Here is a 16507-nt window from a genome sequence, read left to right as displayed (position 1 = left end):
AAGTTTGCAAATCCATGAGTGAGCAGGACACTAATTTATGCTGGTTCACAGCTCACTGCACGAACCATGAGACTACCAGCCAAAAGCATCAATGCCATTAGCTGCACCTGGCAGGTATTGCAGCCTGGCGAAAACCAAACTGTGGCATTGACTGCACTAATTCGGACAATTTTAGCTCTGATTTGAGAGAATATGAAGTATGGTGAGCAGTAAGTATGGTACAAGGTTTTTGTGAAGCCTATTTAAGGGCAGGTGAGGGCTGCCATCCTGGCTGTGAGGTGGCATGTGCTGTGGGCTGCTGCTATCCTGCACCTCATCAGCCCAGGCGTCCTTTCTTGGTTTTAGTGGCTTGTTGTGTTTTTTTTTCATTTGCTAATCATATAATCACAGAATCATTTTGGTTGGAAAAGACCTCTGAGATCGTCAAGTCCAACCTGACTGAACACCACCATGTCAACCAGACCAGAGCACTAAGCGTCACATCCAGTCTTTCACCATCTCTCCGGGCAGCCCGTTCCAATATCGAATCACCCTTTATGTGAAGAATTTCTTCTTGATGTCCAACCTAAACCCCCTCCGGTGCAGCTTGAGACTACGTCCTCTTGTCCTGTCTCATGTTGCCTGGGAGCAGAGCCCGACCCCCACCAGGCTACAGCTTCCTGTCAGGGAGCTGTAGAGAGTGATAAGGTCACCCTTGAGCCTCCTTTTCTCCAGGCTAAACACCCTCAGCTCCCCGGCCGCTCCTCACAGGACTTGTGCTCCAGACCCTTCACCATCTCCGTCGCCTTTGTCTGGACCCGCTCCAGCACCTCAGTGCCCTTCTCATCATCCTTTCATGGAGTATCTTCTGTGTTAAAATGTCTTCCCCAAATTCTATTACGCGTTAAAACACGCTTGTTCCAGGCAACAAGTCCGGATCAGGGCACTGCACCCGTTTCTCCACAGAGGAACGCGGCCGCGTCGCCCATCTCGGTCCCCGAGGTGCCGCGGGCGAGCCTTGCCCTGCCCACAGCCCGCTCCTCGCCCGCGGCGGGACCGGCGCGGCCGGGCCCCCACAGCGCCACGGGCCCGGCTCGACCCCTTCCCTGAGGTAGCTCCGCGCCCCCCGCGCCGCCCTCTGCCCCCGCGGTGCTGCGAGAGGCAGCCCCTGCCCGCGGGAGCAGGTGCGGCCCCTCACGGCCCCTCACGGCCCGGCACCGCCCCCCGCGCGCTGCCCGCCTGCGCGGGCCCGCCCCGGCGGCGAGGGCGGCGCTCGGCCCTGCGCTCATGGCGGCGGCGGCGGCGGGACGGCCCCGCGGGGGCCGGCGCTGAGCGCCCGGGGCGGCGCGGGCGCGGCGGGCGGGGGCGGCCGGTGCGGGCGGCGGGGCCGGGCAGTGGCGGAGCGCGGGTGAGCGGCGGGGCGGGAGCGGCGCGGGGCGGGAGCGCGGCCGCGGCGGCGGCTTTGTGTGCGCGGCGGGGGAGGGGAGCGGCGCCGCCGCACGTGGGACTGGCCGCGGGCAGCGCTCCGCCCTCCGCGCCCCGCGGCGGCACCGCCACCGCCGTCACCCCGGACACCTCTGAAACTCACACCGTGCCCCGCGGCGGCGTCGGCCCGGCTTCGCGGCCGCGGGTCCTGCCCCGCGCCCTTCCCGCCCCGGCGGGACGCACTGCCCCCTCACGGGAAGGGTCGTGGCCCGCGTTAGGCGGTTCTCGGCGGGGCACGGCCGGTGTGTGACCCCGCGGCGGGGAGCGGGGTAGCTCTGCTGGTGCTGGGGCATCCTGGGCTCTCCCCGTGTGCTTGGGGTGCCCGAGTTCCCCCTTCCAGCGGCGGGGGTGCCTGTGCGGAGTGAGCCCTGTCTCTCCCGGAGTCTCGGGATCCCGAGCAGGGTCTCTTTGCCCCTCATGGGCAGCGGGGCACGGGGGCCCTGTACCGCTGCAGCCCCGCTGAGGATGCGGGCACCCGGCCCGTCGGGAACCGCAGGGCCCGGGAGGCGTTTGAAGCTCTGGGCTGTACAGAACGTACCAGCTCCCCTGTGCAGCTGTGGGATGATCTCCAGCCCCTGGGGAAGGAGTTGCCCCCCCTCCTGCGGGTGCACCACAGGCCTCCCCGCACGAGGCGAGAGGTTGAAGTTTGCCCAGAAGGTCACTATGGGTAACGCTAATGCTTTTATTTTTCCTGTCAGTGGAGTAGAGAACATGTCTGGGATCAAGAGAGTGATCGCAGAGAAGGACCCCGACTATGAGGAGATCACCATCACACATCCCAACAAGCGGCACAAAGCAGCCGAACAGTCAGGTAGGAGCTGTGGAGCTGGAAACGCTGTGGATGTGCATGCTGTCCACAAACCTTCAGGAAAGGGCTGGGGCAGGAGCTAAGGGGCCAAAGGGCAGACGTTGAGCAAGGCAAGTAGTGATACCTCTGTGTAGCCAAATGAAGATGTGCCGTATGTGTAGTCATCCCTACCTGCTATCTGAACCATAAATAAAGTGTGAGGATGCAGCCTTTGGTGTGTGATAGAAGCTGGAGCACGAGCTCTCCAAGGTCCCAGCCATGTACTTTGGTTCCTGCTGCTTGCTGAAGTATTTGACAGTGCACCTTCCCATGCTGAGTTGTGCTGCAGCCTGTATATCTATTTTGCAGTTGAAGTCTGCTCTTGGAAGGATTGGCAATTTGTTTATGTTTTGGGGGATGTGCAGGTTGCAGTACAGCCTGGGGAGGGGAAAAATCCATGACCCTGCAGTACACAGACTGGCTCTTGGAAGATGACAAATGTTTGCAAGAGCAGGCAGATAAAATGGAAAGGAGCAGTGTAGAAGGGATAAGTTAGGGAGAAGGAAGGGGCCTTGAAACATGCAAGAGGGGAGGAAGAGGAACCTGACTAAAGGAGATGGGGACAAAGAAGTGTAGTGGAGAGAGTAGCTGGATGAGTAGGTTTGCATTTGGCACGATTAGATATGCTTTGGAAACCAGCCTGTTGGCAGAGTGCCTGGGACAGGTTGCAGTCCTCTCTGGGCAAATGAGAGTGGAGCTTCTTGCCCCGGGGACAGGGAGTAGACCAGTGATTTTTGGCATAGCACAGCTAGTGAGAGGATCATGATGGGAAGAGCTGACGAACAGGGAGGTGAGAAAACCGAGGCTGGCTGTGGGATCTGAAGATGATCCAGGAATAGAGCAGGGTGCCAGAGCTGCCAGTTGGAGAGGGACAGATGATGGCTTCGTGGGTGATGTTTTGGAGGATGGTATACAGCTGGTCAGGTCTGAGGAGTCTGAACTCTGAAGTGAATGTGTTGCTAGTCAGGTCCTGTCTGCCACGTGGGGCAGGGGCCCTCACAGTGGGGCCCAGTGCAGCTGTGCTGTGTGTGGCTGTGTCACCACTCCCAGCTGCCTGCCCTGTCTGGCTGCCAGAAGTCACCACCCTCTGTTCTGAAGTGTCCCAGGGACTGCAGATGGGATTTTAAATCTGCTTCTGAAGCAACTTCTTCAGAAAGTCTTGATAACAAGCAGGCAAAGTCTTAGGGCCCTGGAAAACTGTCCTTGCCAAAGTGAACTTTCTGTTCAGGTGGTTCCTCCAAATTGGCTTCTTTCTTCCTCTCATGGAAGATCTCCAGCTTTCAATTCCTGAAGTATACAAATTTCACTAACAGTCTTAATGAGGGACTGTGGTTGACACAAGCTGGGCAAAATACGAAAATAAAGTGTCCTTAAAAGCCTAATATAACCACAAATCCTAAAGTGCTTTAATTGTCATAATGTTGGTGTGGCATGGCATCATGTCTCAGGGAAGAGATGGAGTTGTCCCCATCTGAACCATACATCTCATAACTTCATCTGTTTAGGTTTATTTTAAGTGTAGCCTTACATGTGAATTTCCTAGGCATGGCTGGAGGTAAATTATATCCCTCTGCTTTTTAATTTTGCCTTAGTCATACAGATTCCAATGTAATTCTGTTTTAATGTGGGCTTGAACTACTGCTGATCCTAGAATATATAAGTGTATATATATAGGTATGTGGAAATAAGTAAAAATACTTAGGATACCCCTGTTGCATATAGAGGTATCAGTTGTCTCACTTCTGTTGTAGGTACCTTATTAGACAGTACAGTTATGTATGCTGTCTGGAACATACCAGCAAGGTTTTGACTTGCTTTTGATTTCTTTACTCTTTCTATTGGGATATTAGAAACCTCTTCAAACAGATACATACCTCTTAGGAAAACATATGCTTACTCTGAAGCTCAAGCCAAAGTCTTGGTGCTGTTGCATTCTATTCCATGTAGAAGCAATGTGAAATTTTTCCAGAGAAGCCCAGGCTGTTTCTCTGATCTACTTTGCAGTGGAGTCACTGTATTTCTGGCACAAGCTGGAGCACCTTTTCCAGGCTTTATTCTAGAAGTGTTAATTCTTGCTTTGCCAGATTCTTACTTAGAGCTTGATAAAAATAGTTCTTGTTTGAACCCCCTTGAGGGGTAATGGAGATGACAAAGGAAGGGCAACATTAAAAGCTATGGTATGTGTAGAGCGAAAAGAACAGTTCTTCCTATGTATACATGTCCTAGAAAAATACAATAATGTGCCAATTTCATTCTTAGCCACTAATTTGCTGTTAGGTATTTGCCCAGTTTGAAATCTTAAACTACATACTTTCCACTGAGGTCAGTAAACTCCTGCTGAAAGGCTAAATTTTTTTGACTGCTGTGCTGGAAGGGGATTTTGTAAGAGATAGACCAGCTTTTGATAATATAGTTTCCTTTATGAGTAATAAATGGTTTGTAGGCACTCCAGAGGAGGCTGCACTTCGTGCCAGTGCTGAAGTATGGGTTTGCCTCATTATTGCTGCGTGATGTGGTGTAAATTTCCTGGATGTGAATCTGGCCAAGGAGAGCAGAAAAACATCCCTGGTGTTCCCACTCGTTCCTGCGCAATCACAGCGGTAACTGCACTTGGCCGTGGCAGTTTGGAGTTTTCCTCTTACTGTTTACAGCTTCACTGAGACAGAAGTAAACAAACTGGTCCTGTTCTTCCCATTTTCTGCTATTTGTCATCTCAGACCTAAAAAGGAAAAAACAGCTCTCTACATAAGCCAGCTTTTAAGGATACATGTGGTTTTTGTTAAGGCAAATAACTTTCTTTTGCAGGAAAATGATCCTTCCCTTTTTCTGTGTGTGTGCTGAACTTATTATCCCTTCACTTCTCACTCCGTAGTGATCTCTGATCTTTCTGTTTTCAAATAGAGCCTCAAAAATAGAAGTGTAAATACTTCATTCTTCTTTATTTTCCATGTGTGGCCTCCTACAGCTCGAGATGTTACCGTGCAGAAGATTGAGACTATTATAAAAGAACAGTTTGCTGTCGAAATGAAGAGTAAAGAACATGAAATCGAAGTTATAGATCAGGTATAAAGGTTTTGTTCCTATCAGTACCTAAGATGCTGGTGTATGGGGGTTTGGTGATGGCTGCAGTGGTTATTTTTACTGTATGTCACCTCTTCTTTTGGTAGCGCCTGATCGAAGCCAGAAGGATGATGGACAAGCTGCGTGCCTGTATTGTCGCCAACTATTACGCATCTGCTGGTCTCCTTAAAGCTGGAGAGGTAAAAATTACTCTGGGAACAATAAGACTAAGGGGGATTTTTGCAAAGAAAGATGTAGAGTTCACTGGCTATTCAGCTGATGTTTGTTTTTGAGATGTGATTTAACAAAATGGGGGAATGCAAACTGCAAGTGGGGTGCCAGTGGGAGAGGAGACCTGTGCACCACCAGCTGGGCCTCAGGAACTTGGCAAAGAGGAGCCTTCAGGGAGCAGTTGAGAAGTCATTCAGCATCTCCTGGTTCTGGTTTCTAAAATACTCTGCATTTTTTTTCATCGGTTTTTGCATGACAGCACCTTTCTTGTCAGACACTGCACAGTTTGTCCTTGCAAAGCCCTGAAAAATGGGGAACATGCTTTCCCATTCCACAGGAGGAGAGTGGAAGCAGATGGGTTTTGGAACTTTTCAAGAAAGAAAAAAAAATAAAAAAAAAAAATCAAGATTTCAAGATTTTTAGAGGGTTGGACAGTGCCACGAAACCATCTTCCCTTTAACCTGGCAGCCAGTCTGTTGAAGGGTTGATGAACAGACTGATGGCAGCAGTAGAGCAAGATATAAATCAGGGAGATATTACAGGGAGATTAAAAATTCACAAGATTAAAAGAACCTCAAACTTTCTTAGTTAAAGCCCAGTTCTGAGCACTCTGCCCTTAATGACTGCTAACTGTAGCATGTTCATGACTTGTGCAGGCTCCCAAATGCCATGTAGTTCCTTGCCAGTGTAGGTATTTCATTACTATCTTTTCAATTCACGGAGTTGATCTGATTTCCAGTAAAGATCTGAGTTGATTTTTGGAAGTTGCAGATGGGTGCTGCAAACATGAGTTTCACTGTAGTCCCATAAGAATTTCTCTTCCAAGCAGTGGCTCTCAGTGCTGATCCTGGTTTCCCTGTTGTGATTTCCACAGGGCTTGGAGTGGGGTAAAAAGAAAAAAGTTCAGCTTGTTTTTCTCTCAATGAACTTGAGTTGAGCAACAGGCATTGGAAAAAGTTGTGGAAGCATTGGGAGGCTTGGAGATCCCTCTGCCCCCCTTAATTTTTGTCTGGGCAGCTGAAGAATGTGAGCTAAGTTCTGATCTTTGAAAGTGCCTTTATCCAATGCTATCATGTGTCTACAAGAGCTATACTGTCCCTTGCTCTGCCATGCAGGGTGTTTGTTTTTTTCCCTGCTGAATTTCACACTTGCTAGAAATAACACATTTTGTAATTGTTTTGAAGTATTCACAAAACTTACTGGCACCTCCTAGCTTTATTTAGTTTTCCAAGTAGTATTTATGATATTATGGCTACAATAGCTGTATCTTCAATTGCATTTTTAATTTTTTCTGAAAGTCCTGATTTGCATGCAGGCTAAATCACTTCTTTCTCATTTTGAAATTGTTGCTGGTTTCAGTTTTCTTTGTTGTCTGTTTTTAATTGTGGCTCGTGTATGTTTGACTCGACAGGGAATGATTGTCTTGTTTCTCCTTCTGGAAGAATGGGAGTCTTTGTACTTTCATTCAGAACTTCTAGGAAGATGATTTGCAAATTCCTGACCTGTTCTCATAAATAAAAACAATTCTGGAACCCAGTGCTGCTGAGTTTTGAGGCTTATGAGGACTCATGATTACAGTTTATTATGTTTTCCCACAAATTACTGAACAAGGTGTTGGTCACTTTACTTGACAAGAGGTAAAGCAAAAGAAGAGGGTCTTGGTAGTGGTTTGGGTTTTGGGTTTTTTTTGGACGTGTGTCCCTACCATTGGATGTACAGATATAACTCTCATAAGCAGGTAACTGAGAGTTGGTAATTGCTTCACTTGTGTGTGTAAGGGACAGTTGGAAAGAATGTTCTCAAATGATCCTTTAAAAGCCAAGATGGGACAATGTTTAACTCCACTCCTGCTACCACCTCTTGAAGGCAGTTCTGCTGCTCCGTAGTGGTGCTGGTGTCTATCCCCATGCAACCCCCTCCATCGTGTTGGCAGAATTTTGGATCAGGGAATTCACATGGATGAAAAATAAACCTGCAAAGGAAAAGAAAAAAAAAAAGAACAAAACCAATAATAAACAAAGCAACAAATAAATCCCAAGTTAGTTTCTTAATTTGTTTTCCTTTGTGACCTGCCCCCTCCCCATGAATAATTGTGCCAGCTTGGCTGATCCAGATGGTTTGGGCAGGGAAGAAACCTCTTTCAGCTGGTACTGCCTATCAGAAAAGCTGTCAGTGCCACTCCGGTGTGTGTGTGGCTTCAGGAGCTGGAGCAAGGCTGTCTGTCTGACAGGGGGGTTTCATCAAACCAAGGTGACAGGGAGGACTGGTGGCTGGGACAAGTGACTGAGGGACACTTGCTTTGAGTGATGGGTATTTTCATTCTACTTCTGAGGTTAAAAGCAAATTCAGGATTTAAGAAAAGGGCCTTTGTCAATCTAAGGAAGAAAAATAAAGAGATGTAAACACTTGCCCGCCTTGTCCTCCCCCTTGCAGGTTTAGGAGGATCTAAGATTAGCTCTAAGATGTCCGTTTTGAGGAAAGTTTGCAAGCTTGTCTAAGCACATTATTGTTTATCCTCTGTTAAGCCTTGGGAGCAGGCAGGGTGCTAATATGTGTAGTTTGCCTCACAGGTTTTGACAAGACGGCCAGTGAGTATCAAAGCTATAGAGCCTGATGCACTTAGTACCCTGATTGCCTGCAAGAGCTGGGCAGCTGTGGCCTTCCTGTGTGTGGTGGGAGAGTGTAGGTGTCTGCATGGGAAGAGATGATGTTACTTACAAAGGGGCATTGTAGGTATTTGAGTAGGCTGCAGTCTTCGTTTCCAAAACCTGATGGGTTTCTGAGATCAAAAGGCCTAAGGGAACAGATTCAATTTGTAGTGCTGTTTGTGTAGAACCATTTTAAGCTTTTATCTTCTGCAACATATGTTTTTCCTACAGGGCAGCTGATTAAATATTTGCTCTTTCTTCATACATTGACTTTTTCTTTTCTGGTGCAGCTCCTTTTTTATCTGGGCTGCAGGGGTATAGTGACCAGATCTGCCTCCTTCCTGCAGGGCACCAGGTCATGTGATGCGACAATTCTTAATCACCCTTCAATCAAGAAATTCTTGGAATCGCCCTCGAGATCCTCATCTCCAGCTAACCAGGGCTCAGACACTCCCTCTGCCAACCACTCCGAGAGCGACTCGCTCTCTCAGCACAATGACTTTCTCCTGGACAAAGACAATGGCAACTTGGACGCAGAGGAGCGGCTGGCAAACAGCCTGGACCAGAGACAGAGCAGAAATTCTGGCCGGGTAAAGTAAAACTCGAGTGGTGGTTGAGTTGTTGGAGGTGTGTGCTCTGTGGACTCGGTGCTGGCACCAGGAGCTCTTCATGTTTTCACCCACCTTGCTGAAGATCTGTTTCTTGCCCTCTCCAACTGCTTGCTCCCACTCCCTCAGCCTGGCTTTGCTGTAAGGCCACCTGAAGTGTCTGTGACGTGGGTAACTCCTCTTAACTCAGCCCTGCCCAGCAGTGAGCTCAGCAGGCCGCAGGGAGAGTGGTGGCAGCACAGGTCTGCTGCTCTCTGGTTGTAGCCTCTGGGCTAGGAGGTGCTTCAGAGCCTGAGCAAAGGGTTTTGCTGTACGGATGGAAGTCAGGTCAGGAGGGCAGAGCCTGGAGAGAAGAGCAAGATGTGTTTTTAGGAAGTAGTGCCTGACCCTGGGTGCTGATGGGGACTGCAAGAGCAGTTGATCCAGTGGAGGGTTTGGCCTCCTCAGCAACCTGTAGTGAAAACAGTAACACCGGTGGAGTAGCTCACCCTGGGAGTGTGAGCTGGTAGAGCCTGGGTGCATAGTTTGAGTTGGTTTTCTCTTTAGGGTGCTGCTTGCTGTTTTGCATCATAGTATCACTGCTCAACTGTACCAGACTGACCCAGGTTAAACATACCTTCTGTTGTTTTCCCCTTGTGCTCTTTCCTGGGTTATTTTTGACCTGGATCCATTCCCTTTATGGCTCACTGTGCAGCCACACAAATGCTTCACCTGTTGACTGCAGGTAGCTCCACGGAGGAGGCTCACTCACTGTCTGCAGGTGAAATGTGCCTTAGTAGGTGAGATGAAACTCTTCCATTTCCTTTCCTCATTTAAGCAGTCAGGCCTGAGACGAGTACAGCCCCTAACCCAAGGGATGGGTATATCTCAGTGAATTTGGCTGCATTCTGCAGGTGAGCAAGTTGTAGTAATACATGGGAGAAAGGGCAGTGATTCTGCCTCCACTGAACAGTGTGACACCACTGATAACAGGGCTGCAGTTTGCTGAAACCCTGCTTGGGGTCTGTGCCAGAAGGCAGATACACCCTGTGGAATGTGGACCCACCTACATCGTAAACCACCAGAGCAACAGAACTTGTTTCTTGCACTGAGGGCATTGATGGAGCAGCTCCATTGCTTGGGTGTAGCGCGTTGGTACATCTTCGACCTGCAGCCTGTGGCCCAGAGGTGACTGAGGGAGTGTTAAGGAGCAGGAGCCATCCCAGCCTTTCATGGCTTCTTGCTCCACTTTGGGGCATGACTGACTTGACAGAGGAGAGCTAATGGTTCCTAGTGAATCCACTGCTCCCCATGCTGACCCTCGTCTGGGGAGAGCTCAGTGGAGTGTGCTCCAGGAAGCTGCAGCTCCAGCTCTGTTGGTCACTAGAGGATGGCAGTCCCTTATTCTCCAGACATCTGCTTTATCCGAGAGTTGTAGAAAAGCCTCTTGTTCCCATGCAAACAGCAGTTCCATTTGTGTTGGCACTGTAGGTGGTCATATCATTGTCATATCAGGGAGTCTTGGCCTTGGCCCCAGTAATAGCTGGGGTTGTGTTACAGGGTTGCTGGTTGTATTGTGCCCCAAGGATTGTGGTGGATTTGCAGGTTCACCTGGATGTCAGTGACATGGTGTGGCTGCTGCTGTCCCTGCTGAGTTGAATTGCTGTCTCAAGCCCAGCCTTGACTCTTCACCATGAAGCAACACCAGAGTCCCTCAAAGCAGCAGAGTCTGGGAAGGAGAAAGATTTAGATTTTCAGCACCCACTTGTGGGAGATTTACCTTTTTTTTTCTGATTAGTGACCAACATGATGCCATTCTAGCAGTGCCTGTTTCTTTCAGATAGTGCAGAGGTAGTGCTTTTGAAAGCCAAGCTGAAATCATGACTCAGATCCATGTGATGTCGCACAATGTCCGCTCAGTCAAGCTGTGCCGTGCGCTCCTGGCTAGGTAGGATAGCACTGTTCCATGCCTGAGTTGCTTAAATGTATCTGGATAACAATTCAGATATTTTTAGGGATGATTTGTTGTTGGTCTTTCATTTATGAAGGTCTGTTGTTGTTTTTTTTTAACAGCACCTTACATTTCTAGCACCAAACAAAATGATGTTTAAGAGGAATGTTTGGGTTTTTGTTTGCCTTTTTTTTCTTCCCCTACCCTCAGGACAGTTCGGGTGTTTCAAGCTCTCAAAAACCAGGACAACGAAATGCCGGACTGTCAAATGATGAAACTTCACGGCTTTATGTGAAGAAAACGATTGTGGTTGGCAACGTTTCCAAGTTAGTATCCACAGCCTGAGGGACGGTCCTTTGTTTCAGGATTAAATGGAATAGGAGGTTAAAATTAGGAGGCAAATAAAATTGCTAGGCTGTCACAGCATAAGGTGTTGCCCCTAAATAATCACTGTAGCCAAGGCAGCTCTCCTCAGGTGTCTGCATGAGGTGTTTGTTTTTTTCTGTGGGAGGATCAGGTGTTTTAGTAGTTGTTTTATTTATATATGTATATATAGGGAGGTTTTAAGATCTGTTTCTCTCAAGGGAAGTATTTCAGCCTTTTTTGATCGGTTAGAAGTCTGAAGCTTTCCCATGAAAATTTGGAAAAGCAAGTTGTCCTAATTCAGTGTGTTGATTAATTGAATTAGTTGGTTAATTCAGTGTGTCCCTAGGGATAGTGTGGGGGTTTTATTAAACAGAAACACCCCCCCCCAGTGCACTAAATGACTAGAATGAGAAAAATTGTGACAGCCCAGAATAATCTGAATAAATTAATTTTTACAGATTTTATTTATATATTTATTAAAATTTCCAGGTAAATATACATAACTTTTGAACTTTGAGGAAATTAGTGAAGAAAGGCATTAATTTTAGGAAACTATGGACAATTCCAGGTTTTAACTCTCCACGCTGGCACTACTCAAATCAGTCTTTTGCATAGAAAGTATCAGGCGTTTGCTGACAAAGCCTAGTCTTAGACTTGCATCTTGAAAATCTACCTAAAGCTGTACCCAGAACTAAGTATTGACTCCAAGGTTTCTTAAAAATTCCTGTATTGACTCCGAAGTTTCTTAAAAATTCCTAAGAATAATTGTTTTTATTGTCTGAATTGTATTTATGATAGCAGAGTTGTTGATGTGTTCTGGTGTGGCTTTGCTTGTGATATCTCAGAACAGGATGGGAAAAGGAATCTGGCTGTGGTAGAATGTTAAAATTAAGTCTTCCCAATTAAGAACCAAATGTTTAAATAGGTGAATTTCATACGGCCATTGTGCATTAAAACTGAGTAAATGTGTTAGAAGAGTAGAGTAGATTTTGGGACCCGTATCTGCTCCTGGATGAACTGTCAGAGTAAGGACGAACAAGCGAACTGTACGGGGGCAAGGTTCCCACAGGCATTTTACCATCCCCAGTTTTTTTGCCTAAACTTTCCCGAAATGCTTTTTGCAGTATTTTTCTATTTGGGATTTTTATCTTGTGTTTGTTTTTTTACTTTCTTTACCAGGTACATTCCCCCTGACAAGAGAGAAGAAAATGATCAGTCAACCCATAAATGGATGGTGTACGTTCGAGGCTCTCGGAGAGAACCCAGCATAAATCATTTTGTCAAGAAAGTTTGGTTCTTCCTCCATCCCAGTTACAAACCTAACGACCTGGTAGAAGTGAGGTAAAAAGGAATTATTCCAGTCACTATTCCAGTCTTTATGCTTGCCAGGCTTACAGTGCCAAGTTTCTTGGAAAGTTAGCAACTTCTTTTCCTGGTTTAGTATTCCATGTCTGTATTTAACCTCTAGCTTGACTTGGCTTACTGCAACATAGTACATTTTATGTAGAAAATGTGCCAAACATGTTCAGTATTTTTTGTTTGTTTGTTTTGTTTTAATTTCCTTCTGAGAAAAATCATTCCGTTGTTGCATTTCATGTTATTCATCTGGGTTTGTGCATCCTGGCCTGTATCAGGAACAGTGTGGCAGCAGGACCAGAGAAGTGATTGTCCCCCTGGACTCAGCACTGATGAGGCCACCCCTCGAGTGCTGTGTCCAATTCTGGGCCCCTCAATTCAGGAAGGACATTGAGGGGCTGGAGCAGGTCCAGAGAAGAGCAACGAGGCTGGGGAAGGGACTGGAGCACAAGTGCTGTGAGGAGAGGCTGAGGGAGCTGGGGGGGCTCAGCCTGGAGAAGAGGAGGCTCAGGGGAGACCTCCTCACTCTCTGCAACTCCCTGACAGGAGGGGGGAGCCAGGTGGGGGTTGATCTCTTCTCCCAGACAGCCAGCAATAAGACAAGAGGGCATGGTCTCAAGCTGTGCCAGGGGAGGTTTAGGTTGGATATTAGGAAGAAATTTTTTACAGAGAGAGTAATGAGGCATTGGAATGGGCTGCCCAGGGAAGTGGTGGATTCACCATCCCTGGAGGTTTTTAAGATGAGACTGGATGTGGCATCAGTGCCATGGTCTGGGAACCACAGCAGGGTTGGATCAAGGGTTGGACTTGATCTCTGAGATCTTTTCCAACCCAGCTGATTCTATGATTCTATGATGGCAGGATGTAGCAAACTTCTTTGTGTTTCCTGTGTAACCAAATTACACTTGACTGCTGTCTTTTTGTGCTTTTTTTCTCAGTTTCCAGTATCTGATGTCAGTGCTGTTTGTCTTCTGGTTTAATCCCATCTGGTTAATTGATTTCTGGTGTCAGAGTCCCAGTCATCTTAGTGAACATTAATGTTCTGGACTAAAAACAGCCTGTAAACCTCTCCCATTTTGCTTTGTTGCAAAACTACATTTGGGATTTACAATAACAAGCTGAAATACAAAGTAACAGTAAATGTTACAGATAAATACACACCTCTTTTTCAGCTTGGAAAATGACAGTGGTTAATTTTTCCTTGTTGTCTGTATGTTGTTCTCTGGGTGTTATATGAAGCATGTGTTTTCTCTCTGCTCGATAGGGAACAGAAGGAAGTGATTGCAAAATGCTACACTGAAGGCTCACCTTGCAGCTGTGCCCTAGGGGCTGGCTTGGGGTTTTTTGAAGAGAGTATTTTTCATTTGACATATGACATAACACAGCCTTTTTTTCTTTTCAAAATAAGACACTTGTTTCCTATGCCTCTCATCCAACAGCTTTTTATCATTTTCTTCCCTGTCCCCTTGTGTAAAGTTAAAGTATGTTTTCAGCTAGTTTCCAAAGCCATAAAATTCTCATTGCTGTGATTGCATTCTCTTTGTGGCGAATAGCAGGCCTGAAGATAGCTTTAGTTGTCTGCAAGAAAATCAGTCTTGGGCTTTCTGAAAAAGAGGGAGATGAAATCTATACCACTTCTGCATCAAAATGTAATCACTGTTTGTTTCCAGAGAACCTCCATTTCACCTGACCAGGAGAGGCTGGGGAGAATTTCCAGTGAGAGTACAGATACACTTCAAGGATAGCCAGAACAAGAGGATTGATATCATACACAATTTGAAGGTATTTGAACAAAATACTTTAGAGAAAGGCATTTAAATGAGCTGTCCTGCATAACCTGAAAGAGGCTTCGCTTGTGTGTGTGTTTCTGCCTCTTTGTGTTGTGTGTGTGTCCTGCTGATTATTTTCACATGAACAGTTGAGCTGGAGAATCAAAAAAGATCCAGGAAAGCCTCTTACCTTGGCTATATTGGATTCAATGCAGTAGCCAGGGAACCCAGCCTTGCAGCAGCTGGAGTTGATTCTACTCAGAGCAGCAAAGCATTTACCTGCTTTTTTTTCCCTACAGTTTGAGATTTTTATCCTGCTCTCACTGGCTGAAACCTGACAGGGCTGCAGGGCTGTCTTTCTGTTGGTAAAGTGACCGCTGTGTCTGTTCTGTTCCTTCAGCACTTGCACACATCAGCTAGTGATTATCCCTGTTAGAGTGGGCAGGGAGGGCTGAGATTCCCCATTTGGTCTGTGCTCCTTTTGAAAAGAGCTTTCTTTTCCAACCCACTCACTCCTGCAGCACTCAGTCGGATTTATAGTATGCAGCAGTCCTGGAAAACTAGGCCATTGCTCTTGTTTTCCTTTTAATTAGTAGTCCCTGGCATTAGCAGACTTAAGTCCTGAGCTGGTTTAGTCTCCTGTTGCTTTGAGCAGCATTAGTTTTATTTAAACTCTGCCTCCATTAATGAATTTCATGCTAATGTAGATACCTCGTTGCAACCCCAAATATAGACAGTAGAGGAGGTTGAAAATATTCCCCTGCAACTTAAGGACATGTAATGCAGATGATAAGTAAAATATATTTGGGGAGATATAACCTGGGGAGATATTGGTAACAGTGATGGGCAGTGAAGGAGGCCCAGCCTACAGAAGAAAACTGAGACAGTCCTTGGCACACGAGCTCAAATCAGCAAACCTTTGCTGTTCATGCTGAGCCTGTGGCTGCTGTGAGTGGATATGGATGAGCTGAGCCCTTGTTTATGGCTGGCAGCCTGTCAAACCCAGCTTCTCTCTGTAGGTGTCTTAACAGATGCCTCTGGGATGTTATGCCTCTTTATCAGCTGATACTCAGTGTGAACAGTTATTTAATCAAAAACTATAAGCATAGCCTTTGTGCTGGTCAGTTTAAATCTCTGAGTTTTTCTCATTATTATTTCATTATATTGAGATGAGGAATGAAAAAGGGCACTGCTTGAGGACTTCTCTTAGACTGAAATTTCCTCAACAATCTCATTTCCTTTCAGCTTTTTTGCTCCTTCCTATTTTAGTGTGGGCTTTGGGTCATGGTTGACTTTTTTTGCAGAAGAGGCACACTTAACACAGCATGCAGATTCCTGACCCTGTGGCCTTAAGAAATTGGATGTGCTGCTGCTCAACTTACACAGTTTGAACTCCTTTCAAACAATTTGTGTTGTAAATTCTACCTAATATATTGCTTTGTCCTGGTTAATATATTGTATTGTTTTACCCAGCTGGACAGGACCTACACAGGCCTGCAGACACTTGGTGCAGAAACGGTGAGTCAGAGGGTCGTGGGATGGAGGTTGTACTTTGAGTGCCTGAAGGATGTTTAGAAAGAAAAGACACGTAGGACTAAGCACAGGAGTCAGACCCATTTGATTTTGCAGTTTCTAGAATGTAGATTTTGCTCTCTTGTTGGATGAAATGATTGTGACACCTTGTCACTACTCATGACAACAATAATTTTTTCCCCTTCCTGGTTCAGGGGAGACTGTTTCAGCTCTTCTTTCAGAAAGAACTTTGTACTGCAGTTTTAATTTTTAATTCTTTTTGAAGCTTTTGGTACTAAATGTTATGATTTGCATTCTAATGTGCTGCAGAGCTCGCACATAAAGAGTTTAAGTTAAAGGGATCACTCAACTATCCTGCTGAAATTTTGCAGTATACCAAGTACTTCTAAGTTTCTCTGTCTGACAGGACTCAGTACCTTAATGGAAAATGAACTCTTAAAATAAATAAATGAATTAATAACCTGTAGTTTGCTATATTCCCAAAGTTGTCTTGATATTGTTCTCCCCTTGTTGTACTGTAGTAAATGGAAACTTTTGTGGTGAAATCGCATTACTTCAGGTTTTCAGTCTGTGGAGAAAACATTAATGTGACATGTCTACTGTGATTAAAGAACACTTTTGAAGAGTAGATCATGTGGTGTGTTTCTCAAGGCCTTATCGAAAAAGCCAGAAAAGGCAAGCTGCAGTTTTGTGCC

The 16507-nt window shown here is 46.5% G+C and overlaps 1 protein-coding gene across 1 annotated transcript; it reads left to right on the top strand.

Moving 5' to 3' along the window:
• Positions 1 to 1347: 1347 nt before the first annotated feature.
• LOC108507171 (YEATS domain-containing protein 2-like) lies at positions 1348 to 15854 on the top strand. The gene is made up of 9 exons (XM_017834866.1): positions 1348 to 1387; positions 2163 to 2275; positions 5277 to 5374; positions 5479 to 5571; positions 8598 to 8840; positions 10999 to 11114; positions 12334 to 12495; positions 14181 to 14292; positions 15753 to 15854. The coding sequence occupies exons 2-9, from the start codon at positions 2176 to 2178 to the stop codon at positions 15852 to 15854; spliced, it is 1026 nt and encodes a 341-aa protein (XP_017690355.1). The 5' UTR covers positions 1348 to 1387; positions 2163 to 2175.
• Positions 15855 to 16507: the final 653 nt, after the last annotated feature.

The sequence above is a fragment of the Lepidothrix coronata genome, unplaced genomic scaffold (genome assembly GCF_001604755.1).
Source record: "Lepidothrix coronata isolate B3197 unplaced genomic scaffold, Lepidothrix_coronata-1.0 Scaffold243, whole genome shotgun sequence".
NCBI lineage: Eukaryota > Metazoa > Chordata > Aves > Passeriformes > Pipridae > Lepidothrix > Lepidothrix coronata.
This window is presented reverse-complemented; position numbering and strand designations above follow the sequence as displayed.

Excerpts from the sequence above, each read along its gene's own strand:
- LOC108507171 (XM_017834866.1), top strand. The coding sequence starts at position 2,176 with ATGTCTGGGATCAAGAGAGTGATCGCAGAGAAGGACCCCGACTATGAG. Across the intron at positions 5,375-5,478 it reads AAATCGAAGTTATAGATCAG|CGCCTGATCGAAGCCAGAAG; the intron begins GTATAAAGGTTT and ends TTCTTTTGGTAG. Across the intron at positions 8,841-10,998 it reads AGAGCAGAAATTCTGGCCGG|GACAGTTCGGGTGTTTCAAG; the intron begins GTAAAGTAAAAC and ends CCCTACCCTCAG.